The sequence below is a fragment of the Anolis sagrei genome, chromosome 6, assembly GCF_037176765.1.
Source record: "Anolis sagrei isolate rAnoSag1 chromosome 6, rAnoSag1.mat, whole genome shotgun sequence".
NCBI lineage: Eukaryota > Metazoa > Chordata > Lepidosauria > Squamata > Dactyloidae > Anolis > Anolis sagrei.
In genome coordinates this window covers 29,802,919-29,830,704 of record NC_090026.1, presented here as the reverse complement: position 1 = coordinate 29,830,704, position 27,786 = coordinate 29,802,919, and the positions used below count along the sequence as shown (strand labels likewise).

At 40.2% G+C, this 27,786-nt stretch overlaps 1 protein-coding gene across 1 annotated transcript in view; it reads right to left on the bottom strand.

The window, feature by feature from the left end:
- Positions 1–27,526, bottom strand: part of HDAC5 (histone deacetylase 5) — a 94,982-nt gene extending 67,456 nt beyond the window's left edge. The window contains 2 exon segments of the mRNA XM_060780796.2: positions 26,686–26,877; positions 26,880–27,526. Coding sequence (XP_060636779.2) covers positions 26,686–26,877; positions 26,880–26,964 — 277 coding nt within the window. The 5' untranslated portion in view covers positions 26,965–27,526.
- Between the last annotated feature and the right edge of the window lie 260 nt (positions 27,527–27,786).

Here is a 27,786-nt window from a genome sequence, read left to right as displayed (position 1 = left end):
CTAATAATACTTTAACTATCGTCACTCAATGCTGTGCATTCATGGGAGTTATTTGGTGAGGCACCAGAACTATTTGGCAGAGAAGGCTAAAGGCCTTGTAAAACTATAGCTTTGAGCTGTGTCAAACTGCATTCATTCGACAGTGAAGATGTACCTGTGGTTATTTCTTGGCAAGACATATTCAAATGGGGTTATGTTTACCTTCTTCTAAGGATAAAAGGATATGACTTGCTCAGGATCACTGAGTGGGTTTCCAAGGCCGAATAGAGAGTCATATTTTACAAAGTTCACACATCTTTGAGCTTTAAAAGTTTGAGCTTTTCACACATCTCGGATCTTTGGTGTTCTGGAGAAATGATATGTGCCATAGCTGTCACAAACATATCTCCTTTTTTTTTTTGTCAGCCCTCAGAAACTAACATGCAACAAAATGACATCCTAACACATTCTTAAATGTTCTTCGGTATGAACAATACCCTGCATGTTGAAAATTAGGCAAACAAGAACTGGCTAACTAGTTCAGCTTGATATGCTAGTCACCATGTATATTTGCTTTTCATTGCAGAGTTGTTTTTCAGTGTAGAAGAACATTGCAAAATTTCATCTCCCACTGTATGCTGAAATGGTACAAGCCACTATTGCATCACCTCAGGCTGATATACACATGTAGACCAGACCACAATGAGCTTTAAGTGAAGCATACCAAGCACATAAGTATTCACTTCTGATCCCTGAATCCCACAGTCAATGTAGTGACTTCAGGGAAATGTACTTCAAAAAATGAATCTTTCTAAGCTGAGGGTGGGAGTCAAGACAAGTTAACAACAAAGACAACGTTCAATTGATAGTTTCACCCAGTATTTCCTTTAGAACATTTCAATGTTCTAATAATAGAATTAAAATTACTTCAGTCTTTAATCATCCGACCAATGAATTGCCACAATACAGCTCGGTTTTGGTATGCATCTGCACTAGCACAACCCATTCAACTTTGTGCTAGAAGTGCTAAGCCTACTTGCACAGCATCACATATACTTTATGGTCTCTACTACTTTAGAGGGTCTCCAGATGAATGGAGGACTATGAGAATCACAAGAGTTGCTGAAATACAGCTTTTAAAAGATAGCATGTGCTCAGACACTAACCAACTCCATAACACACTATGGCAAGAAAAGTAAACATCATATAAAAGTGTACAATGTGATGTGTGAAATGAGCCCCTCAGCATTGTGGGCCTATAAGAGACCAACAGTAGTTTGAGAGGCCCCAGAGTCTATAAAAAGGAGGATTTGGGGATTTTGTGCAAAAGCAAAAATAAATATCCTATATCTGTGCATCCGCTTTCAAATCAGGGACCTCTCTGACATACAGGCAACTTTATTTGAGGCAGGACATGTCTGACCTTAGCCTTGGAATGCATCTGACCATATTATCTATCTTTTCATTTATTTTGGGAATTTCTATGCCGCCTTTCTCCTGGAGGACCCAAGGTGGCTCACAGCAACTTTAAAATATACAATGTGACATAAAACCATTGATTAAAACAACCCAAATAATTACATCAATGCTCCATAGCACCATCCATCCTATATTTATTTATTTATGACATTTATATGCCACCCTTCTCACCCCAAAGGGGACTCAGAGCAGCTTACAATACACACACACAATATATTATATTATTAGCATAGTACAATATAAGTATTAAATATTACTATATTGTACTATACCATTATACTGTAATAATATTATATTACATTATATTATAGACAACTAAAATTAAATTGAATTTAATTGAAATCTGTCTAAAATTCCCATATGACAATAAAGTGTTAGGCTAAAGGTTAAGATTCAACTAAACGCTGTTTCAAACAGGAGGGATTTCACTCCTTTTATAAATGACATGAAGGTGGGAGCTGATCTGATATGCAATGCAACCTCCCACCACAGTCAGCTCACAGTCTTTTGAGATTATAAAGAAAGGATTACCAGACAAGTGGTATAAATTTCAGGCCTTTGCATGTCTGGTTTTAGAAGAAGAAGAAAACCAATATCACCTGATGGATAACTGGGGAGAATGCAACCCCAGAGTATTTTCAAATCTCTCTCATACAGAAATAAGAAGTTTAGAAGTGTCCTGATGGGGCAGACCAAAGACCTATCAGTTCTAGCATTTTGCTAGCATAGTATCTAGAGCAGGAATGGGAAAACTTAGGCCCTCCAGGTGTTTTGGACTTCAACTCCCACAATTCCTAACAGCTTGTAGCAAAAGCATACTTCTATGTGGATTCTTCAATAGCTGGAACTAAGCTGCATACTGCCTGTCATATAAGAAGGTGCTATATAGCCATCCTGACTAGTAGCAAACCCTTCTGCACTCCCCAAATCATCATCATCATTGCTGCCAACACCACCATTCTTCTCTTCCAGGCACCAGATCTGAGTCATTTGCATCCGTTTTGGCACACTGTGAATGAACAAGGCCTTTGGTGACTCATCAGATGCGTATCCTCTGCTTTCACTCCTTGCAGTCTGTTGTAAAAAAGCATGTGCTGTTTTTATTAAGTCACACATGTGTACTTGTGAGTGCATGCATGCACAGCCCCAGCCCACCATCGCCACCCCCAAACTAGTTCACCTGGACCCAGAAGTAGATGAACCCAACAGCTCTGCAGCAATGAGGACAAGCATTGCAGAAGCAGCTGACAAACTATTTCGCTACACAAATCCTCTGCCCTCCACCCACTCCCGGTTCTGTTGTAATTATAAGCATGGGGAGCCGACAAAGACGACAAAGAAATCAGCAACTAAATATAGAGGAAGCCAAACAACAGCTGTTCGCAGAAAGAAGGGGGAGGAAGAAACAGTGGCAGTCAACTGAGAGGTGAGGAAGGCAGAATGGAGCAAGCAGCAGAGAAAAAGAAAACATGGGGATTAATGACTGCTTATTCTCTTATTTTTAAAAATATTTATTTTTCCTAGCTTAGAAGAAGGAGGGGAAGAGCATTGGGAGTTAAAAAAATAAAAAGGAAGACAAATCTCCTTTTAGTTTTGAATGAGAATACCATTCCTAGAGTACATATTTTAATGCTCAATGTACTTTGATAAGAATCTTCCTCAAGGGCAGTTGTTAAAATATTAATGTGTTGTTGTTGTTGTGGTGTACCTTCAAGTACCATAATTTCCTACTTGTGGTGACTCTAAAGTGAATCTCTCATGGAGTTTTCTTGACAAGAGTTGTTCTAAGGGTGTTTGTCTTTAGACTTCCCCTGAGGCTGAGAGAGTGTGACTTGCCCAAATGAGTTTCTATATCTAAGTGGGGATTCATTGTTCAACATGCAAACCACCACACCATGCTGGCTGTATTTATTACCATATTAATTAACATTAGCATTTATAACATAATTCTAAGTGATTCTAAATCACCACTTCTCTCAAGAAAAACCAAAAAAGTTCACAGTATTCTTTAAGAGCTTATAATTACATCCATCATGTCCCATGAAACATCATCAACTCAATCACCAGGGTCATTATAAAATAGATTCCTATGCAGACATGAAAGGCTGGTATGGCTTTCAAGACAGGACCATGTAGAGTAGACCATCAATAATTTATTACAGTTGTAGACAACCACATAAAGTAGAAAATATCTTGAAAACTACTTGGGAATAGTGTTGATTTTTTAAAAATGAAAGTGGTGGGGTTCAGACGATGAGCTCTGATGAATGACACTCAACAGTTCATGTGGTTCAGTACTCTGATCTCTCCATTTTGCAAACGGGAAGAAACACAAAGTTCATGAAACAACCACTTTCCATTCTTGCCTTTACTCTATATGCCCTATATCAGTGGTTCTCAACCTGTGGATCCCCAGATGTTTTGGCCTACAACTCCCAGAAATCCCAGCCAGTTTACCAGCTGTTGGGATTTCTGGAAGTTGAAGGCCAAAACATCTGGGGATCTACAGGTTGAGAACCACTGCCCTATATCCTCATGTTGATCTCATGCATACGTCAAGATTTTCAGTTTATAGTTATAAACTGTAATAAGTCAAGGGGAATGCAAACACCAACAAACAAGGGGAATGCAAACATCTCCTTAGAGGGCTAGATGCCCCAGCTGCAATATTCCCAACCCAAGCATTCAAAAAGAGAGCAACAAATCTCTTTTCGGTTCTTTCAGGAAGGACACGTCTCTCACCTTTTGCCACTCTACTCAGGCCCCTTCTACACTGCGATATAAACCAGAATATCAAATCAGATAATCCACATTATCTGCTTTGAATTCGATTATCTGAGTCTACACTTCCATATAATCCAGTTCAAACCAGATAATCCGGATTTTATATGGCAGTGTAGAAGGGGCTTCAGAGAAGGGGGTGCTTTCTTTTTTGACAATGTACAGTACTTACACTGATCCATGGATAAATCAACCCAGGGTTTTTGGGGTGATTTCTTGATTAAAATTTGTAGATATACATGATTATATACAGTGAAAATCACTGAAGAAATCTCAATGCTATAGAACCTTTTCTCAAGGCAGAAACCTGTGGGAGGGTCCCTTGTTACTTTTTTCTACTGCTTATTTGCTTGTCCTCTAACCCTGGACCCAATTCAGCACCATTACCCATATTCCTGCTCCTTCTCCCAGCATGGTTTGATATCATAATTAAGTAAGTTTGGGCGGCAAAGGAGGAAGAGTATGTTTGTTTGTTCACAGAGCAGAAATATTAACAAAGAGCATAGATCTCCTTCCCATTTTGTCTCTTCCATTTGTGTAGTGTTTTTGCATTGCCACAAATGCAGAGACAAGATGGGAAGGAGATCTATGCTCTTTGTTAATATTTCTGCTCTGTGAACAAACAAACATACTCTTCCTCCTTTGCCGCCCAAACTTAATTATGATATCAAGCCATGCTGGGAGAAGGAGCATGAATATGGGTAATGGTGCTAAACTGGGTCCAGGATTAGAGGACAAGCAAATAAGTAGTAGAAAAAAGTAACAAGGGGCCCTTCCACACAGCCATACAACCCAGAATGTCAAGGCAGATAATCCACAATATCTGCTTTGAACTATATTATCTGAGTCCACACTGCCATATAATCTAGTTCAATGTGGATTTACTGGGACAAACCAGCCCAGGGATTTTTTTTACACAAGTTGCCAGCCTGTATGGAAAGAAAATCAAAACTTTAATGGAGCAAGAAAGCGGAGCTAGAAGTATATGGAGAGTAAGGGCTCATATGGAGTACTGCAAATCAGATAAATGTTTTGTATGAAGAAATGATAGTAAGAGACAGAGAGAGAAGTCATACTGGAACTTTCACAACACGCGTCTGACTTGGCCTCAATCAGTTTACCCTAAAAACTATTGACACGATGACATCCAAAACAAGCCAGTGCGTAAAACATTGAGATGACCGAGTTTGGATAAGATAATTTGACACAAAAATCGATTTCCTTTATCTTCCATTCTGGTTCAGCTGTAGGAATTGCAGGCCCCAGCTTACAGTGTTTTTGATCTAATGGTCATCCAGATGACCTTTCCTGCCTCTCCCAGCATTGCACCATAAAGGACAAGTTGATTATATGGAGGGAGGACTTGCCTTACAGGTATGTGACTGAACAAACTTCTCTTCAATCTCACTTTTGTCACAGTTCAAAAGGTTCATGTTCTGTTGCTTGCGTCTGGAGGTTTGTTAAGAACAAGCTATACAAGTTAGAGCCCAGCAACTGGGAAATTAATCCGACTCTTTCTGCAATACATGAGAAAGGAAAGAGAGACAGAAGAAACTTCCAGGGGCCAGCTATGCAACGAATAACAACAAACAAAAAGCCAATCAATGCTCGGATTTATCTTGAAACATCATACAATAAAACAAGGGTGGAAATCATGCAAGCTTCAAGAATGTTTTTTGGCCCCATAAAGAGCAAATATTTTTGGGTTGTTGTAGTTTTTTTCGGGCTATATGGCCATGTTCTAGAGGCATTCTCTCCTAACGTCAGGAGAGAATGCCTCTAGAACATGGCCATATAGCCCGAAAAAACCAACAACAACCCAGTGATTCTGGCCATGAAAGCCTTCGACAATACAAATATTTTTGATTGATTAAAAAAACCTGGATTTTCCCCAAAATATGCATCTAGGAAATATAATTTACCTCTAAAACAAGGTGTGTTTTGCCCACACCTCATTTGTATTTTTGTTTTAATGCAAGGTTTTAAAGAAACAATGCTTGAAAAGAGATGCTGGTATCAATCCCAGATAATCCTGGGATTGGAGTGATAAGTTTTGTTTGGTTTTGTTTTTTCATCTCAGGAGCAACTTGAGGAACTGCAAGTTGCTTCTGGTGTGAGAGAATTGGCCGTCTGCAAGGACGTCGGCCAAGGGGCACCCAGATGTTTGCCATTTTACCATCCTTCTGGGAGAGGCTTCTCTTATGTCCCTGGGTAGGAAGCTGGAGCTGACAGAGGGAGCTCAACCTGCTCTCCCTGGATTCGAACTGCTGACCTGTCGGCCAGAAGTTCTGCCAGCACAATGGTTTAACCCACTGCGCCACTGGGGGCTCATATATATGCTTCATAAAGACATGACTGCTGCCAGTTGTAGCGTGCAACTTCCAGACTTCTTCCATACTATTATTAAATCTTAGTAAAAGAAAGGTACTCTACATATGTTTATTGGTATTTTTGTTTGTTGTTGGATATATCCAGGATTTGAAAAACACTGAGGCCTCTTTTAAAAGCAATGAAATTGAATTATTAGATATATTTTAAGCCATTTTTCGGTATTCACCTATGGCATTTCATAGCCAAAGAAGCATCAGTTAAAACGATGCCTTTCAAACAGATGGAATTCTTAAGCCTATTCTGTCTTTTTAAGGCTTATCCAGACAGATGCCCAAATGCAGAGTAGTGGGGGAGTAGCAAACCTTCTAAAATTTGGGCCTCTCTCTTTACATTCCTTGTAGATACCGAATCAAGGTACAAATCTGGACAGGTTGATCTCATATCACAATTAAAAAGATCTGACCTTGAAAAGACAATAGCATCTTTTTGAAATTGACAAAATGGGGTGGGGAAGAGGTGCAAACAAAAAAAGGAACGCGACGTAGGAAGAGACTGCATCAGAACTGCTTCTTACTCTTCTTCCTTCCCTTCCACTGTCAACATTGCTCATTCCAGCACTGCAGCAGGTGTCTTTGCTGAATGAACCCTCTGCAGTTGTGAGTAACCGACTCATAGACGCAGTGTCATTTGTATGCGAGTGAGGGGCCCTGCACAGCTGAATGAACAACCTGTTCTTAATCCAAACAGGAAGTTGGGGGCGGCGTGGGATAGGGGAAGATGATTCAGGGGAGGGATAGGAGAAAAGGATGCCCTGAATACTAATGCAGCCTTTCCTTAGCCTTGCAGTAGCGTGTGCTAGTGTGATGCAGACAAGCGGACAGGCAAGATGGATGCCTGCAGTCTTTGACTGAAACTGAATGTGCCAGTGACCCTCTAAGATGGGAATTGGCAGGAATGTTGCAGCTACTGCTCTCCCTCTCTCATGTTCGTATTTCATTCCTTTCATTCTGAAAATTCAGGGAGAAAGATTCCCCCAAGGACTCCTAGCCACACATTTGCAAGAAGTGGTTCTGTTTGGCTTTAGAGATAAAGCCAAAATAAATTCCTTCTTCCTACTGTTCTCCGAACGCATTTAGCTCACATATCCCCTTCATCAATCCATGAAATCCAGGTCACAAACAGAAGACTGGAAATAAACAAAATGTGCTGCAGAGCAAACAAGCCACATTAGGGAGGGGAAGGGATGGAGAAAGCAAACAAGCAAGCTAACTGACCTTAGAACAAGGAAAGCAAAGCAGCAAGTGCCTTTTACCTTTCTTTCTCTATTAAGGAACTAAAACCAAACCCTGTCTACTTGCAAATGGAGAAAAGGGAACAAAGGCTTCTAGGAAAAAGGTGCAATTCTTTTCTAGACAAACCTCAGCCTCAATAATCAAACATTAAGTTAAACATAATGAATGTGAGTGGTGGTGAAAAGAAGGGAGAAAATTGAGAACTCTCCAGTTTGCATGAATCCGCCAGTGGGTTAAACCCTTGTGCCGGTGGGATTGAAGACTGACAGGTCGGAGGTTAGAATCCGGGGAGCGGGGGTTGAGCTCCCTCTGTCAGTTCCAACTCCTTATGGAGGACATGAGAGAAGCCTCCCACAAAGATGGTAAAACAAGGCATCTCCTGGGCAACATCCTTGCAGATAGCCAATTCTCTCATACCAGAAGTGACTTGCAGTTTCTCAAGTCACTCCTGACACACACAAAAAGTGACACAATGTTTTATACACACAAACAGTAACAAATAAACAACTCGCTTTAACAAACAAATAAAAAGTGTTGGTAAAATGTGTTTGCCTGTGGTATTTGGCAAATAAATGTGTCTATGGGGAATTTGTAAAGTAACACAGTAGAGGAGGTTTTCTCCTCACGTGGACATGATCATTCATCTTTCAAAAAAAGGGATTCTATAAGAAAAAAGGCAGTAGCTAACATTATTGTGTCCTTTTGCCCAGTCCCACCTTCATGACTTAAGCTATAACTTATTCTGCCAACTATGATTTCACTTTTTTTCAGTTACAAGTCTACCATTTGGGTTGCCTGTAACATCAAGCAAAATGTGGTCACCAAAGGGATGCCAAGGGATGCACCACCTCTTTTAAACATAACATCAAGCCTGGAACAAAAGGAAATGGTTCCATAATTGCTTTTTAACCTTGAGCCAGCAGGCATGCCAACTTTCTTCACAGACAGCAAAGAAAGTCTCTTTAGGGCGGCAATGCTTGTCCTCAAGCCATTCCTCTTGGAAAGTCAAATGGGAGAAAATATAAATCCTGTATGATTATAATAAGACTTGGAAACTGTGTTTCTATTAATGTGGGCTAAAACAACATGCGCCTCTTTTGTTGCAGCATCATGTTGCTGGCTGCTGTTGAACTTGTGATCAGCTACAATCACAAGGTCCTGTTCTCATGTAGTACTGCTGAGCCATGTATCACCTATTTTATATCTGTGCTTTTGGTTTGCACAGGCAAAGGATGGTTGGTTGATGAAATAACAGCAGATATTTTATTCACTATCGTGGCCTATAAAACCAGACATAAATTTGTTGAGGCTCTCGCGGAAAGTGATCATCAAGAAATGACTTTAAGTTTGTTGATCAGTAACTTCGGTTCTTTCCATTTATATGGCCAAACGACCCCCTGTTTTTATTTGAGTATTTTATTGGCTCTGAATAATGCCATGTGTACATCACAACTTTGCATTATGATGCAAAGTTTGCATTGTGCTGGTCTATTGTTATTAACAATGGACTTGACTTGACACGTGCCTCACAATGAGCAGCAGCTCAGAGGAGCATAAACACAATCACATGGTCACAGAAACATTGGTCTGGGGGAGTTCCATTGCCATTACCCTGTGGTTTTAGCTCTAAATATGTTTTTAATAAGGTTTTATGGATTCTAACTGAATTTTTAAAATGCCATTTATATTTAATTCTCTTTTAATATTTGTATATTTGTATATTTCAAATTGTATTGAAATGCTTTTAATGAAAGCCACTTTGAGTCACCTTTGTGGAGAGAAAAAGCAGGGTAGAAATAATAATAATAATAATAATAATAATAATAATAATAATTAAAGTCCCCAATTGAAAAAAAAAAACATACACCTAAGTTACTGTAACATTCTGAAAACAGAGCATCTAAGTTAGGGCATTGTTTGCCTAATAATAAGAGGCAGAACTCCAGTGTACAATAAACACAATCATATCCATGACACTATCTTGAGCTGTTGAAGTTTTCCTGAGCCATCACACATTTGCACCTGATTTGGATTTAAGAACGGAGAACACATTTGTAACACACAGCGACAAATACACATCTGCAGATACGAGCTAAAAGTACTAGTCATGTGTATACAATGGGAGTATCAACATTTAATGGGAGTATCAACATTTTACTATAAGTTCCCCATGAGTTATGCATCAGAAACTTGGGTGAGAGGAACTGGAAAAAGAAAAAAATATGGATTGTGTCAAATTACATATTTGGACAATAGCATACTCTTTCCTATTCTCTCTGTTGCATTTTCCCAAAAGTATAGCTCTACTCACCCAAGATGCCTCTGCCTAAATTCCCCACTAATTTCCATCTCCAGCTGGAGTCTCCCGTCCCAAATCCCAGGACTTTTCTATTGATGACACATCAAATCCAGGATATAATTGTCCCTCAACAGGCACCTTTGCCTTTACACTGCTCTGGATCAAACAATAAATACTGGATCCAAACTCAGTCATTTGCAATTAGTTCCAATGGAGTTTAAGCTGGCACATCTGATTTCTCCCACCAGTTTCAATGAGTCCTTATTTCTTCTTACTAGATTCTGTGTACCGCCTCTTCCTTCCAAGGGAGAAATGAAGGGTATCATAAAATGGATAAGGTATTTTCTAGCAAGCTGGGGCCATCTTGCAGTTTACCTCATCATCAAGACACTGCCACAAAGCAAACTACGGAAATTTGCAACAGCAGCCAGGAACATATATCTATATTATGAAATACAATCAATCCATCCGATGAATTTGTGATGGACAAACAGACCAATCAAGAGTGGAGGTATCACACACATATTCAAAGAACCATCAACATCACTACCGGAATTCCACATGACATAATGCCTAACTTTCAGTAAGTATTTTTATTCTCCCTTGTTGATTATGCTTTCCCATTTTACTTTGTTCTCCGTGTTATTGCTGTGTAGTTTTATGCAAGGCACTTCGGGGGCTCTTTTTAAGGACAAAAATGGAACATGTATTATTCAAAATGTCTGTGGTTTCTGCCTCCACTATATCATCGCACTAGAGTGAGAGCAGCAGAAAAGGTGCTTTCATGTCAGGTATGTATTTTTAGATGCACATAAGGCTTGCCTTACAAAATGGTGACAGAAGCGTATCCAGAAAAATCAGCTACCAAGAAAAATTATCCAAAACTCAGCTGAGAACAGGAAAAGGAAGCTGGGGGTGTCACTTAAGCTATAGGCCACTTTTATGGTCAGATTTTTCCATTCAGATTTGAGTAGGTAATTCATATCCATTGTATATTGCCTCGGGGCTCCTGGCAGATTGACAGATGAGAGATATATGCTTTAAATAAATCAATAAGGCAGTACGTAATGTTTTGTGGCTTTCTACCCTGAACAGTAACAGAACTAAATCAAGATGCAGAGGGAGGTATGACTGATGGGAAACATATTCCCAAACTGAGAAATCTATACAAGGTCAGATGAGAACATGGCTGAGTTGTCCCATTTAGTTTATTCCTCAGATCATGCCATCCTAAATACCCTAAAGGCACCAGATCTCATCTGATCTTAGAAGCTACATAAAGTCAGACCTGGTTAGTACTCTGAACGAGGACCACCAACAAATGCCTGATGCTGTCAGCTTGATTTCAGATGAAGGTGACTTGCAAAACCACCTTTGAACATTCCTTGACTAACAAAACCCTATAAAATTCATAGAGCTTCTATAAGCCAACAGGCAACTTGAAGGTATATATGTACATATCTAAATGTCATATGAACAAGAAATCCTTTTCAGGCATGGTTGTATCAGCATTGCATACCCTTCACAATAGAAATGACCTATACTAAGCAAGAGAATTAGAAGGAATCAACAAAATTTATGGTATAATGGCTTTGCTTAGAGAATGGACCTTCACCAATATTTCTTCACAAAAGCTTAATATCCTGCAAAAGGATTCAGCTTCTAGAGTACTGTTCTTAACTTGTGGGGCGCGGACAACCAATGGGCCGCGAGGATGAAAATCTGGTCCGCCAGTCTCCTTCCTCTTTACTTATTTATGTTATTTATTTTATTTTATTTCAGCTCCTTTCATGGCATCTGCCACTCCTTCCCTGTCACTGAACATGGCATATGTTCTGTATCAGAAACTAGAGCTGATGTGGTCTATCCAATGCAATTTTCTGAATCAGCATCCCAAACTGAATCTAAAGTTGACCAAAAACTGATTCATAACCCTTTTTGGTATTAATGTTGGAGAGAGATCCCTGGTCAAGTGGTCCCTGGTCACAAAAGGTTGGGAATCACTGTTTTAGAGGCTCCAGTGACTGAGTTCAGTAAATCTGGATATCAGAGTTTGACTTCCTGCTCAGCCATGAAAAACCATTGGATGACCTTGGGCAATTCATACACTCTGAGCCTTAGAAAAAGGACTCTAAGGACTCTAAGATCTTCTGGGGAGGCCCTGCTCTCGATCCCGCCTGCATCACAGGCACGGCTGGCAGGGACGAGGGACAGGGCCTTTTCTGTGGTGGCCCCTCGGCTGTGGAACGCCCTTCCCATGGACATTAGATCAGCCCCTTCGTTAATGGTGTTTTGAAGAAAACTAAAAACCTGGCTGTTCGAACAGGCGTTCGGTTAAACAATGCAATGTACACGATGAATATAGGAAACGAAATTATGGAAGACGAATTGGATCACGATTCTAGTTACGAGACGTTAATGTGTTGTTATTGATGTGTCATTTTGTATATTATGCTGTTAATGGTTTTTAAATTTTGTATGCTGTTGGATTGACTTTTGCTCTTGTTGTAAACCGCGTTGAGTCGCCTACAAGGCTGAGAAATTGCGGTATACAAGCAAAGTAAATAAATAAAATAAATAAAAATTTAAGTTTCCCATAAGTCACAGAAAACAATGTAAAGGCACATACACCACAACAACAATTCAGTAAAGTGAGTTCTGGACCATATATCATTGCAGAAATGACCTCTGGTTATTCCTTGCCTAAGAAAACACTAGGAAATTCATGGGGTCACCATAAGTCAACAACTTGAAGGCACAAACATACACACAAATTTGTAGTTTACCCATATCACCAAAGCATTGTTCACAGGAAATGTACAGTACAAGTTGAATGGCTACATTACAAAAAAATAAGGTACCAAAGCATAATTACACCTTCATTTATGTGCTAAATGGTTGTTACCATAGTGGCACATCCAGTGTGCTCCCACATCTAAGGTTTCCATCAGGTTTCCTCTCTCGAGTATGACTTCCTTACCAAGCCTACTCCCCTTCATATGAATTAGACTACAACTCTCATAATCTCCATTAGCATGGCCAAAGTTATGCTGAATGAAGATTATGGAGATTAAAAACAAGTATTTCTGGAGGGCATAACAGGGGAAGACAGTATTAGATCTAATTTTCCTTTCTCATTCTTTTCCTGTTCTACTACAATCCCTCCCTTTGTCAAATTATTAAGAAAATCAACCAGACTTTCAAGATCCACATCACAGCACAGATTAGATATAGCTGCATCCTTCCATCATCACCATCATAACGGCAAAAGGGAAAACAGGAATGCTACCAAAACCACGTTAGCAAACCAGATTGCATGGAAGAGCTCCATCCTTCTCAGAATCTATTTTCAGGAGTTTTATAACCCACCTCAAAATTCCTCAGCATGTAGCCTTTGCCAAATTCTGGTTTAGCTGTTGAGGTTTAAAGTTGTCGTCACCACAAACACTCGGCATATTTATAGCTCTTTCGGCTTCGCTCCAAACTCGCCTCAGCGGGTCCTCCCTAGCACCACTTCAGCCCAAAGTGTTTCTCTCCATTTATTCAAGACCAGGCTAAAAGGGACACAGGCAGTCTAGATTTGCCTTTTCTTTTCAGAAGTGTGGGTGGCAGCAAAAAGTTCTATGTCTAATGGCCTTTGCTGAGCAGGACTAAAAGGACAAGATTTTGAACAGAAAAAGTATGCTTATGTAGCCTTAACTACAAAGAAAGCTTAGAAGATCTGCATGTGATATGCTCCTCAATCTGAGAAGGTCAGAAGGACTACGTCAGTTAAATACACAGGGCATTACAGGAAAATGAACTGGTAAATGCAACTCTCATTATTCATTGTGTATAAGAAACCCCTGCGAAAGTAATAGGGTCATGGAATAAAGGCAGGATATAGGCAAATCAATCAATAATAATATAAGCATGAGCAACTTCAGAAACAGCTTACCCAAATTTCCCAAGGGCAATATACTTAACTACCCACATGCAATTTCAGTGACATGGCCATCCTGTGAGATAGGCAAGGCTGAGACAGAATGACTGGTCCATGTTTGGGACTAAGAGAGGATTTGAAGCCAGAAACCCCTCATCTACATCAAATATTCAAATCTGGATTTACCCAACACTTGTCATATGCCTTCATTTTGGTTTTTGATTATGGCAATCGTAAACCAAACCGATTATAGGATTGCCTTGGCAAGATTTGTTCAGAAGGGGGTTACCCTTATCTTCCGCTGAGGCAGAGTGTGGTTTCTCCAAAGTCATCCATTGAATTTCCATCACTGAGTAGGGATTCGAACTCTGACTTCCAGAATCATAGTCCGATGCTCAAACCACTACACCACACTGGCTCCTTCACTCAATGAATCACTTTCCAAATATGGTGACTTGTAATAACCAAGGTGGAAGGATGATAGAATGGCAGTCCAGCACACCTAGAAGGCTCTCAAACTGGGAATGTGTTTCAGCGACATTGTGTGCTGCATCTCAGAAAACTGAAAGCAGCTTTTAAGTTCAAAAGTCTGTCTGTATATGGACAGACCTTTTAGACAAAGCTTGGACGTGTTATTTTCTTGGAATTTAATTCTTGGAATCCCTCCACTAAAAGGATAAGTAACCTTTCCCTTCATGATTCAGGGATTGTGGGAGTTGCAATGCAAAATATAACTTCCCCAAGCTGTGATCCAGAGAACAAGATAATGGTAAGAATTTTGCTACCATCCTGTTTGATTTCCTACACACACCCTTTTTTATGGGTGGCTGAACTCAAATGTTATGGGAAGTTTAGAGGATAAAACTCTGCCTCCTCTACATTATCTTTTCCTGCATCAGGGATGATAGTAGAAGGAAAGGAATCAATTGAGGCGTTGAATGGGATTCTAGACTTCCTCCATCAACTGTTAAAGTGTGCAAACAATGACAGAAGGCTAACACAAAGATGTAATGAGACTGTAGCAATGGGGTCACAGCAGAGGGGTCAAATTACACATTATATTGCAGTTATATCAAAGTGTGTTTTCTCTGCCAAGCAATCAAAGAGGCTGATAACTTTAATGAGAGACAAGGAAGCAGAATGCTTAACCCTTTCCCTGAAAGTCACTTTCTTCTTGAAACTAAATCCCATCCATGCAAATTGGTTATACTATTATGGGGGTCCTGCATGCAAATCTCTTGGGAAGACAAGTGGACAAACATCAGCGTGCTGGAAGAAGCAAAGACCACCAGCATTGAAGTGATGGTCCTCCGCCATCAACTCCACTGGACCGGCCACGTTGTCCGGATGCCTGACCACCATCTCCCAAAGCAGTTGCTCTATTCCGAACTCAAGAACGGAAAACGGAATGTTGGTGGGCAGGAAAAGAGATTTACAGATGGGCTCAAAGCCAACCTTAAAAACTCTGGCATAGACACTGAGAACTGGGAAGTCCTGGCCCTTGAGAGCTCCAGCTGGAGGTCAGCTGTGACCAGCAGTGCTGCAGAATTTGAAGAGGCACAAATGGAGGGTGAAAGAGAGAAACGTCCCAAGAGGAAGGCGCGTCAAGCCAACCCCGACTGGGACTGCCTTCCACCTGGAAACCAATGCCCTCACTGCGGAAGAAGATGCAGATCAAGAATAGGGCTCCACAGCCACCTACAGACTCACAAGAATTCTGATCTTGGAAGACTATCCTACTTGGCCAACAAGGGATTGTCTAAGTAAGTAAGTAAGTAAGTAAGTAAATAACATGTTCTCTGTAAGCAACACAACTCCAAAATGCTTTCAAATGAGATTTTTTTAAAGGGAAAAATGAAACAGAGAGAAAGAGTTAAACATTCTCTCCTTTTCTTCCCATCTCTCTCTCACACACACTCGAAATCACCCCTTCTTGTGGGGCACTCTGCTGGAAGTAGAAAGAGCCATTACACCTGGTTGGTACCTATTAAGTCATTTGCCCCTGAGGATGGATCTGTGAAGACAGGGAAATGGTGTCAGAATAACCCTCTCCCCAAGCTTTCCCTTGGAGGAAATTTGAAGTTTTTGCAGTGTTTGCAAACAACAGACTTATTGGTCTCTTTGGAGAGGGATCTGCGTAGGTAGGAAGCCCCCACAAGCAGACTCTTGTGGTTTTAATTGATAGCAAGGGAAAATGCCAGGCTCACATTGCGAGCAATTAATTTGCATCAACAAAAGAAGTAAAGATTCTGCTTTCCTCTCTCCAACCCTCTGCTTATTATGTAACTCTGAGCTATGCCTTACCTCTGCAGATACATGTTCTCAAATCCCTTCTGTCAAGGTAGTGCAACTTGTGAGAATCAAATGGGGGGAGTGCTAGGTTTTTGTGGGGCTGTTAGTCCTCTATAAACACCCTCTTCCATCTTTTCACCCTCAGCTATTTTAAGTCTGTTATTTAGTCTGGTATTTTCTTGCTCATGATCTTTGAGATGGAAAAAGAGAAGCAAAGGATGGAAGGATGTGGGCAGGAGAGAATCAGCAGGGAAGCAGAAAGTTAAACGCTCCTGCCCAATACTCCTTTCAAATGCATATACCACAATTTCCTAGATTCATGTTATGAAACAAAATAACCTCAGTAAGTGCCTCTCATGTATAGTTTTATCCTGAAGGAATATTGAACAGTCTACAAGCAAAAATGTAAGCCATGATTCTGGAAAAACGAGAAAAGCAGAACATGGCATGTCACTGGAAAAAAGCCAATTTGCAAGTTATAGGTTAAGCAAAAGATGGTGGTTGTATTGGTAGAAAAAGCGAATGTTCCTAATGCAAGAACCATATTTTGAGCATTTAAACTGTGATCTTGTTTCTTTTGTAGGTGCTATCAGAAGTGCCAATTCCTGCTTGTTTAAAAAATAAATCATAAACTTAAAAAAAAGTTTAAAAGTCAAAAACAGGACTTGGAAAACATGTTTGTAGGCTACAATTTCCCAGATCATGCAGCAATCGTTCAGACACTAATGCTTCCAAGCTCTGCTTCATCTATTGGTTCCAATGTTAAACTACTCTTATCAGACTAATTATGTTGCATATTCCATTAGAAAAATCAGATAACATGTGACTCCAATGACACGTGTTTTCCTCTTTCCCTGGAAATCTGCTACCAATCAAAGCAGATACTACTCGCATAGATAAACCTGTATTAACTCTAGCCAGATATTATTTGCATCCTGCTCTTCAGTAGCCAGCTGACATTACCAGATGGCTTGCAAGGGCATTTCTTCAGGTAATCACATGTCATCAAAAAATTCACAAGATCTTAAAACAATTTTGAAACTGTAAATGTTACATCCCAGACAGACTACTGCAATGCGATCTATGTGGGGTTGCCTTTGAAGACTGTTCGGAAACTTTAAGCAGTCCAACAGGCAGCAGCCAGGTTCCTTAACCCCCCTGTTACATCAGTACCACTGGCTACCAGTCTGCCACCAAGCAAAATTCAAAGTGCTGGCTTTAGCCTATAAATCCCTAAACAGTTCTGGTCCAGCTTACCTGTCCAATCATTTCTCCCTTTATTAACTATTTCAAGGTTAAGATTGGTCGGGAAGGTCATGCTCTCAGTCCCACTGCCTTTACAGGTGCGATTGGTGGGGATAAGAGACAGGATCTTCTCGGTGGTGACCCCTTGACTGTGGAACTCCCCAGCAAGATTAAATTGGCACCCTCCCTCCTGGTATTCAGAAAAAAAAATTAAAACCTGGCATTTGGCAAGTGATAGTATTACTGAAACACCTCAAAACCATGGGACTGGTGCAATGTCTAATATGTTTTATGTTCATGTGATGATGTTTCTTTGTAATTTTTAATGATTTTAATTCATATTTATATGCTATTGATTTGGTTATGTTATGTATTGCTTTATAAGTATTTTCGGCACTGAATTTTTGCCATTTTGACATGCTCTGAGTCCCCCCAGGGGTGAGAAGACTGGTATAGAAATGCAATAAATAAATAATAAATGAATGTTGGAAATGTTTTAGGCCCTGGAGTAGATTAAAAGAACAGCATAGAAAGTTTCCCTGATATAATGCAGCTTCCTAGATAGCAAAGGATTAGTGCAATCTAATGCAATTACACATACTTAAACTTGTTTAGGATTAAGTAAATAGTGGCCCAGCACCCAAGATGGATGAAAGTCACAGTGGCTTTTGCTCTACACACCATGATTCTGGCCCCGCCCACTGACCCACCAATTACAAGGGAAATAGGGTCTTCAGCCCATGGCATGCAATAGGTCGGAGGACTTCTAAGCCAAAATGGACAGGAAGAGGAGATGAGCAAAGGCATGTTAGAAAGCAAGAGACCTCCAGATAGCTAAAATATCTGAAGCTGGTTAAACATAAAAGATCATATCAAAGGACACAAGAAACACAGACAGAAAGAAATGCAGGTGGGGGTGTCTAAAATTACTGCTGGTTTGAGTGTTCTTGATATTATAAAGCTGATCAGCTGGCTTTCCAAGCATGACAGGTTATAAACAGAACTGTGTTAGAAGACTTGTCAACTATATGCCAAGAACGTTCTGCATCTTTTACCCTTGAATAAATTTAATACAAATCTAAATGTATACACTTATTTTGAAAAATGTATTACATCAGCCAGAGTTAGGGACAATTAGGTCCACCAGAAATGTTATACAGAAGGGCTGAGAGTATTAAGGAGGCAGCACAGAAGGGCAACCAAATAGGTTGACATTATTGTATTGTATCACCGTATATATCAGTTAAATGATCTACCGGGGAAAGAGGAGTGCCAATTTTTTGTCAGTTAATGTGGTGTCTTCACATTCATTGAGGAAAAGTGGTCAATGGGACCATGTTCAAAACGAACAGACAGTTCATTTCAATAGCAACTGGGTAGAATACTGCTCACATATTTTTTGTTCTGCCTGAAGAAACACAGGAAGCTCCCTCATCAGAAGTAGAAACATTCTTCCATTTATCTCAGTACTGTGTACTGACATCAACACTCAAGGTTTCAGGCAGGAAATCAGTCTTACCTGGACAGGCTAGGATTTTGACATGGCATCTTCTGCATGCAAAGCTGCCTTGATTCCCAATTTTGGGGGGAATGCAAGGTATGAGTCAAATTAAAAATAACTAAAAGCACACAACCTATCACTGAGCTTCCCATAAAAGGGCTAGTCACACTGACTCACTCCTTGCTGCTTAGATGAGATCTGAAAATGGAATATTTCTCCTCGGAGTCATCCCAGAAAAGGCTTGGAATAGAATCATAGAATCATAGAGTTGGAAGAGAGCTCATGGGCCATCCAGTCCAGGAAGATTGCATTCAAAGCACCCCCGACAGATGACCCTCCAACCTTTGCTTAAAAGCCTCCAAAGAAGGAGCCTCCACCACACTTCAGGGCAGAGAGTTCCATTGCTGAATGGTTCTCACAGTCAGGAAGTTCTTCCTAAAGTTCAGATGAAATCTCCTTTCTTGTAGTTTGAAGCCATTGCTCCGCGTCCTAGTCTTCAGGACAGCAAAAAAACAAGCTTGCTCCTCCTCCCTATGACTTCCTCTCACATACTTATACATGGCTATCATGTCTTCTCTCAGCCTTCTCTTCTTCAGGCTAAACATGCCCAGCTCTTTAAGCCACTCCTCATAGGGCTTGTTTTCCAGACTCTTGATCATTTTAGTCACCCTCCTCTGGACACTTTCCAGCTTGTCAATATCTCTCTTCAATTGTGGAGCCCAGAATTGGACACAGTATTCCAGGAGTAGTGTAACCAAGGCAGAATAGAGGGGTAGCATGACTTCCCTGGATCTAGACACTATACTCCTATTTATGCACGCCAAAATCCCATTGGCCTTTTTTGCCGCCGCATCACATTGTTGGCTCATGTTTAACTTGTTGTCCACAAGGACTCTAAGATCTTTTTCACACGTACTGCTCTCGAGCCATGCGTCCCCCATTCTGTATCTTTGCATTTCGTTTTTTCTGCCTAAGTGGAGTATCTTGCATTTGTCCCTGTTGAACTTCATTTTGTTAATTTTGGCCCATCTCTCTAATCTGTCAAGATCGTTTGGAATCCTGCTCCTGTCCTCTGGAGTATTGGCTATCCCTCCCAATTTGGTGTTGTCCGCAAACTTGATGATCCTGCCTTCTAACCCTTCATCTAAGTCATTGATAAAAATGTTGAATAGGACCGGGCCCAGGACGGAACCCTGCTTATGGCACTCCACTCGCCACTTCTTTCCAGGATGTAGAGGAAGCACTGGTGAGCACCCTCTGGGTTCGTTCGCTTAATCAATTACAGATCCACCTAACCGTAGTTTTGCCTAGCCGACATTTGACTAGTTTTTTGGGGTTTTTTTGCCAGAAGGTCATGGGGGACCTTATCGAAGGCCTTACTAAAGTCCAGATATACTACATCCAAGGCATTCCCCGCATCCACCCAGCTTGTAACTCTATTGAAAAAAGGGATCGGATTAGTCTGGTATGACTTGTTTTTGATAAATCCGTGTTGACTATTAGCGATGATTGCATTTGTTTCTAAGTGTTTGCAGACCACTTCCTTAATGATCTTTTCCAGAATCTTCCCTGGTATCGACATAAGGCTGACCAGACGAATATCTCCGAGGAGGGCAGGCTCTCTTAGGAGAGAAGTAGAAGATGGTGTCTCTCATGTCAGGAGGCTCGTTAACCACTTTGGGTTGTCTTCCAAACTTTAAAAGAGAATCTATTTGGAGGATAGCACCTTTAAAGTCTGGAATCCAACCCAGAGTGGATTTATCACCCTCACTGACACAAAAACCACCAGCCACTAGAAAAGCTTACGAAGGAATTACAAAACTCCAAAACTAGCACCATGCAGGTGGTAGAAGCTCCCCTTGGCTCCTATCACCTCCCAAATCCAGCTTCAGAAATTTCAGCCAGAACCTTGTGTTTTCATCCATATCTTTGTTACTTTTTCATGCCTCCAACTGGTTTCTGAAACAGCACTCAGTAGTGAACACAGGTTTATAACAGAAAAAATAGATTAATCGAAAGATTATAACATATTATTACACTAGTTGATTCATACTTTTCAGACTCTACACTCACAATATCCCTTTTGCTCTGAGTTTGAGCAAGAGATAAAAAGAAAGCACCACAATGATGAAGAAAGAACTGCCTGTGCAGTAATGACACGAGTTAAAATCTGGTTGGCAGCCATAAGCAGCTTAGACCTTTGCACTAAAAATACCCACCCTGATATTCTTAGACACTGGCATGTTCCCCCCAGCCCCCATTCCCACTCCTGTCACAAACTATTCCTATTTGTTTAAAATGCAAGTGAAGGATAATAATGGTCCAGGGGAACGAAAATTGACATGCACAAGAATAAGAAAAGATGGAGGAATGAAAGGAGATGGGAGTTGTGATTTATATATTTTACTGCTTACCATTTGGAATACAAATGGTCCCTACGTTTACCTGAACAAAGGTCACAAAGACTAACCAAAAAGTCCCAGATGTTGTTCACATTCTTTCTGATTTTTCACTGGGTTAAGATAAACTGACTTAGGGAGCTAGTATAAAAAAAGATCTCTGATCACACCAGGAGCTGACAGAAAATATTTCTGGAATAAACAAAACATTTATAGCTCTCCAAAATAAAATCAGACAGAAGAGGAACAAAAACTGGGTCTGTCTGGTCTTTTTAATCAGTCTGAATGAGCCCCAAAGAGTGTGGTTTGGAAACTCTGCAGGAAAAAAAAACAGAAGCAACTGTAAAGCCAGATACCAAGTTAATCGGAATCCTAATCTAAACAACTATTGCAATCTGAATACTAATCTAAACAACTATAGCAATGTTCTCCAGCAATCAAAATTGACAATTTTGATTGCTGGAGAAAACTGTTATAGTTGTTTAGATTTCTAAACTCGAAGGCTGTGTATGTTTCATGTCTCCATGATTACACTGCAAATACTTTCCAAGGCAACAGACTGAGATGCTAGCAGTGTCTAGCATTCTAAATATGCATCTGTAGAACTTTGGCTTTAGAATCTTTTTCAGCTTGTTTGAAAAACAAATTTCCTCTATCGTTGCTTGAGAGAAAAAGTACACAAGCCATGTCTGATTAAACTTTGGAAATGGTAAGTGAGAAGGGTGAAAATGCTCGTGATTTCACCATAATGAATATGTGTGTGGTGTAAATGTGTGCACAGGATCTTCAATGCCTCCTTCATGGTTATGTTTTCCTGAGTTCTGCTTCAACAAAACTTCCAGTTGTTTCCTCCCTTCCAGTACTGCTTTGCTTCCAATGCTTGCTGGAAAACAGCATCCACTTTGAAAACTGGCTAGGATCTTAGAAGCCAAAATGTATTATAGAAGCACAACATTATATAATTTCCTCAATTATTCTGTTCATGACTTTGCTTTTTCTTAAGTCACATTACAAATTGAAGAGTGGATAAGGGTGCACATGGTCCAAAATTTAGACAAGTGACAGCCCAGATACAATGCCTAAACTATGTTCAAATGGCTATTCTTGAGTGATAAAATTAAGGGTGCAAGACACTGGGCTGGATCCAGGAGGACATTTTCCTTTAGCATTAATGATAGAAATCTACACAAGCTTTTCTTCAAAATCTCCATCCTACAATCTGGAAAAACATCCAAACCTCACAATTTTTTCTACGCCACTTTCCCTTGGTCCTCCAGCATGATGCAAATATCCACTCAACTATGAGACTCAACAACCTTCTCTCAACTTCTGAAACAATAAATTGTTTGTGTAGAAGCACTACCCCGGAATCACATCTCACTCATGCTGCTTGTTGTAAAAATAAGAGAAACTGAGAGTATGTTTTTGTTTCGTTTTCCTATTCCATTTTTAAACTCTGTAAAGCCATGTCAGCTTTTATGTAACCCACCTATATTTCTACTTTGCCATCTCTTAAATAGCTTTATTATTTTTCTTCTTGTTATGTATGGTATGGCTGTCAAGATTTAGTCCTGGTTTACAATTGCACCAGAACAAAGTGTGCTGATATTAAATGGACAGTATTTAGCATATTACCCCAGACCTCAGATTTGGTGGAGGGGAGTCATGATCTGAATGCTCAGTTATGTGAAATCAATAAATAAATGATGTCAGTAGAAAACTGGACATTGAAAAAGAAAGTCTAGTCTATCTGCAAGGTGGATGTTACCAGAGGATGTCTTATGTCTTTTGACTTTGCATAGTGATGCATTCAAAAATATGATATCCATCTTGTAATCTTCAATGGTACAGTCCTTTCTCCTGCCTCATCCCCAACTGCTTTTTGCAGCAGATGTAGACAAGACCTGAAATCTCCAAGAAATGAGATTACATAACATCCTTAAGCAACGTATACCATTTCCGAACCCCAAATTTATGTGTAGAAATGTTTAGAGAGAGTTTCTCAAACTGTGCTCCTCCAGATGTTTTGGACTTCAGCTCCCACAATTCCCAACAGCTGGTAAACTAGCTGGGATTTGTGGGAGATTAAGTCCAAAACAACTGGAGGAGCACAGTTTGAGAAACACTGGTTTAGCATATTTGTACATTTTGTTAACATATTCTAGAAGACACAGGTATTTCCCAAGATACCTGTAATATATTTAACTATACTAGGTCCCAGTACTTTTTAAAATTCCAGGAATATACAAAGTAGAGAAGCTAGTAAACTGGAGAAAAATTCCTAGTTAGTCTCAGGTAATATTCATTATAATGTTTTATACCAAAGGGATGTCTGTCAAATGCTCAGAAATATAACGCCTATCCAGCTTTCCAAAAAAAAGAAGAAGGGCATCTTTTTAAACCCTCTTTTGTTACAGCAGCTTCATTCATACTATATAATACAAAGACTCTGGGAACATTACTTTTGGGACTACAAAACCCACAATCTTACACTACAAAGTCACTGATTCAGAGATTCTAGGCACTGTTCTCTTAAATGTAACTTATCCAGGCTTTTATGCTATGACTAGGTTTACAATTAAGACACAAAAATCCCATTCTTCAGGGCAGGTTCTATTACTGACAAGTTTTCTACAGGAATTCTATGGAAGTCCAGCCCTTTAAAATATCAAAGGACCATTTCATCCCATCTCAGAAAGGATTATCCAAAAATACCTCCCTCAGAATCCATGAAACAAAGAGCTTTCTTCCCCATAATAAGAGTATTGTGCCCTTGAAACTTGGTTTTAAACTGTTTGAATGAGTCAAGCCTTACAATAAAGGAGAAAAGAACAAATAAACCATAAAATATGATCAGTCACTCTCTTCCCCTCCCCTTCTGTGCCTTTGCCAGATATAAACACTCAGCAACACAGAGTATGAGCTATCATTGAAGGCCCAAGTGTCAATCCTGACATCTATCTCACCAGTACAAAAGGGTGTGCAAGTTACCCATGCTCTAAACAGGATGAGACTGAGCATGTGGCCTTAGCAAAAAGCATGTTAGCTGCATTCATCTATGGGAGAGGTATCCCTTGGCCTTCCAAGGCAGAAGCCTACTGTTAGTCCCAGCTCAAAGAGATATGGTGAATGAACAGACCTTACGTAAGAGCTGGCTTACCTAGTTACTATTGATTGCACAGATCTACTTTGGCTGGGGCTAACAACACAATGTTGACTGGAGTGTATTACCTCACAGTTATGTCCATCCAATGGTTGACAGTGAAGAGTTTGTGCTGTTTGCTGGGTGAAATCAACAAGCAGATAAGAATCAAAGCCAATTCACGTATGTGTATACATGTCCTTAAATAACCCTGAAGAAACTGTTCAAATTATTTTTCGGACCTAACTTTACATTTTTAGACCACCACCTGGTTCATATAAAAAAAACAACAGCTGGATAGAAAGGATATCATGCTGTACTTGTGCCAGATCATACATGTGTGTGTGGCATACAGAACCATTCTGACATCAATGGATTGCAGGTAATGGCTCAAGACAGGTATCGCAATATAACCTCCATAAAAGGTTTTTAAAAATAATCTTTTGAGATTGCTTCCAGAAAAGGTCTATAGAACAATCTGAGGTCACACAATGTCAGCTTGATCAACAATCTAGATGGGAAATCGCTGGGAAACTGTAAAAGGAGGATATATATATATATATATATATATATATATATATATACACACACATACACACACACACACACACACACACACTTATATATCTTTAAAAACATAACTCCAGAGATTTGCCTCTTCAGAAACTAGTCTTATGAATTGCACAGCAAGCACACATCCTCCACAATATTTGCTTCCCAATGATTATGGGGGGGGGGGGGGGGGGGGAAGAAAAGTAATTCCTTCCTGAAATGAAATTATTCTCAAGTGTTAATCTAACAATGCTGAACTCATTGGGAGATCCAAGGCTTAATTTCACATTCATGTGAGTCATAAACCAAATGAAGTGTGATCAAGCTGGTATGAACTGTAATGCTAAGTATTCTATAGAGCAGAGCTCAACCCAACAGAAGTCCATGCTGTGGTTTAAAAACCACTGATTTCCCAATTTAAAACAGGTTTACTTCATCCTCACCACAGTGGGTTTATTTCAAATGTACTTCAGCTCTGAAATGTGATTTTCCCTGCTTTAGGATAGTTGGAAGTAAATTTGAAGAGTGACAGACCCCCTATTCAGCAAATAAAGCACATGTGCAAAAACATGTAGGTGGTCTAAAATCATATTTGTACACAGAATTCCAGCCAAGGGGATGCAATGCAATCTTTAATGATAGTGAAATGGTCAAAACACTTCCACAGTTTCCTAAAAGTCTCAAAAATTAAAACACACATCTCGAAACCATTTTGCTACCTAAATTTCAAAATGACCTCTGAGTCCCAAATACTGTTTTTGGGCTCTGCCTTTCAAGTGTTCTGTATTTTCTATTCAGCAAAGGGCCCAATCTATTACAGGATAATAAAGAAATGGTTTTAGAGATTAGCAATAACCTTCTAGGGTGGAGTGCTATAGTGCTATTTATTTTGTTCATTTAAACAGAGGTGTTAGGCCTTACGTTGGATAGGAAACCTGGCACTCTAATCTTTTAGAGCACAGAGAGGGCGATTGTGATTCTTTACCTTTGACTGGAAAACATTTTTCCTATGATCAAAGACACTTTTCTGCACATACAGTCTGTTACATATTCAGTGACAGAACATTAGCATTTCAAAATGTTATGGAACTGAGGTCTGATTCAAATTCAATCCTCACTCACAGATTTGCAAGAATTTTCAAGTGGTCAGTATGAAAACTGATGGCTCTACATATAAGCATACTGAAATCTGTCAGGCACCAGTTCTGCACAAAGACTGTATGTTTTCCAAATGGGATAGGTACCTGAGATTCATTTCCATCTTGCTTGCAGGCCCATAAAGGCCAGATTCTATGGAACAGGGAGTCCCAACACTGAGGCTCAGTTGCCTCTGTAGACTGCTCAGGAACTCTCTGATGTCCTAAACATGCCAAGTACTTTGTCCCTAGTTGCAAACCAACCTCAAGCATACCTGAATATAGTTAAGACCGTTATTTTAAAGTCTCACTTTAAAGATCCTTAAAACACTCACCTGCCACAGGTATGGCATGGATCTGTGCCCGCGACAGGAGTTCCAAGGATGGCTCGCGCCCAGAGACTCCATCTGAAGAGAAACACGATTCAGTTTCATAAATTGTCTGCAACATCTTTGGCAGTCCCCACACCGAGGATACAAGAAGCATGCCAAGGAGCGGTCGCACACTGTTATTCCACTTCAGTTTCCTTTATGACAATCCGTTGCACAATCAAAGGCTTTGAGGGGGGGGGTGCCTTTTCTTACATTAGACTGCCATTTCAAGTCATCCAGCATCCCCCTATTAAGACTAGTCAGAAACACATGCACACATCTGTCCTCCTTGTGGTACAGTAAAACTTAAATTGTTTCACAACTGAAACAAGGGGAGGTCGTGGTGGTAAGGCGGCCTCCTCCAAGAAGAAATTGGAGCCACCAGGAAAGAAAAATAAAAAGTGTTTAGAGATGAAAAAAATCCTTGTAGGAAGAAGAAGTGGAAAGGAGGCAACTGTTCTCTCAACTCCAGAGCAATAGGAGAGATGAATCTCAAAATACAGAAGGAAGCAGAGGCAAAAAAATACGGAAAGGGAAGGGTTTACATCTCAGGTGCAGTTTGATTTATTCCGGAAACGACACATTTTACAACATTTCTTTAAAATATAAGAGAAGGTTTTTAAAAATGAAAAAAAAACAGAACAAAACATCCAGGATCTAGTCTGTAGGAGAGAACTCTAACAAAAGGAAAGCGGCAGCTGCCTGTCAATCTGATGAAGGCTCCTTTTCCATGAGACGGATCCGTGCATGCGACTGCTTCCCATCCCTGCCACCAAGCGAGATGGCTTCTGCCGGGGGTGACTCGAAATAGAAGGTTGTCGGGGAGGAGCCAGCTATAAATAAACCCGGCTGAGCTCGCTGGGAGCTGGGATGTTCAGGCAAAAGGAGCTGCCTGCCTATCAGAAGCTGCTTTTCAACCGCTGGGGTCAGTGGAAAAGCTCCCCTGGGGAAAGGCAGTGCCGGCAGCCAAGCCAAGCAAAGGAAGGCGAGTCAAGAACAAAAGGGGGTGGAATGGCTGCTTCTGTGTTGTGGATGTCAGTGTCCACCTACAGAGACAGGATGACT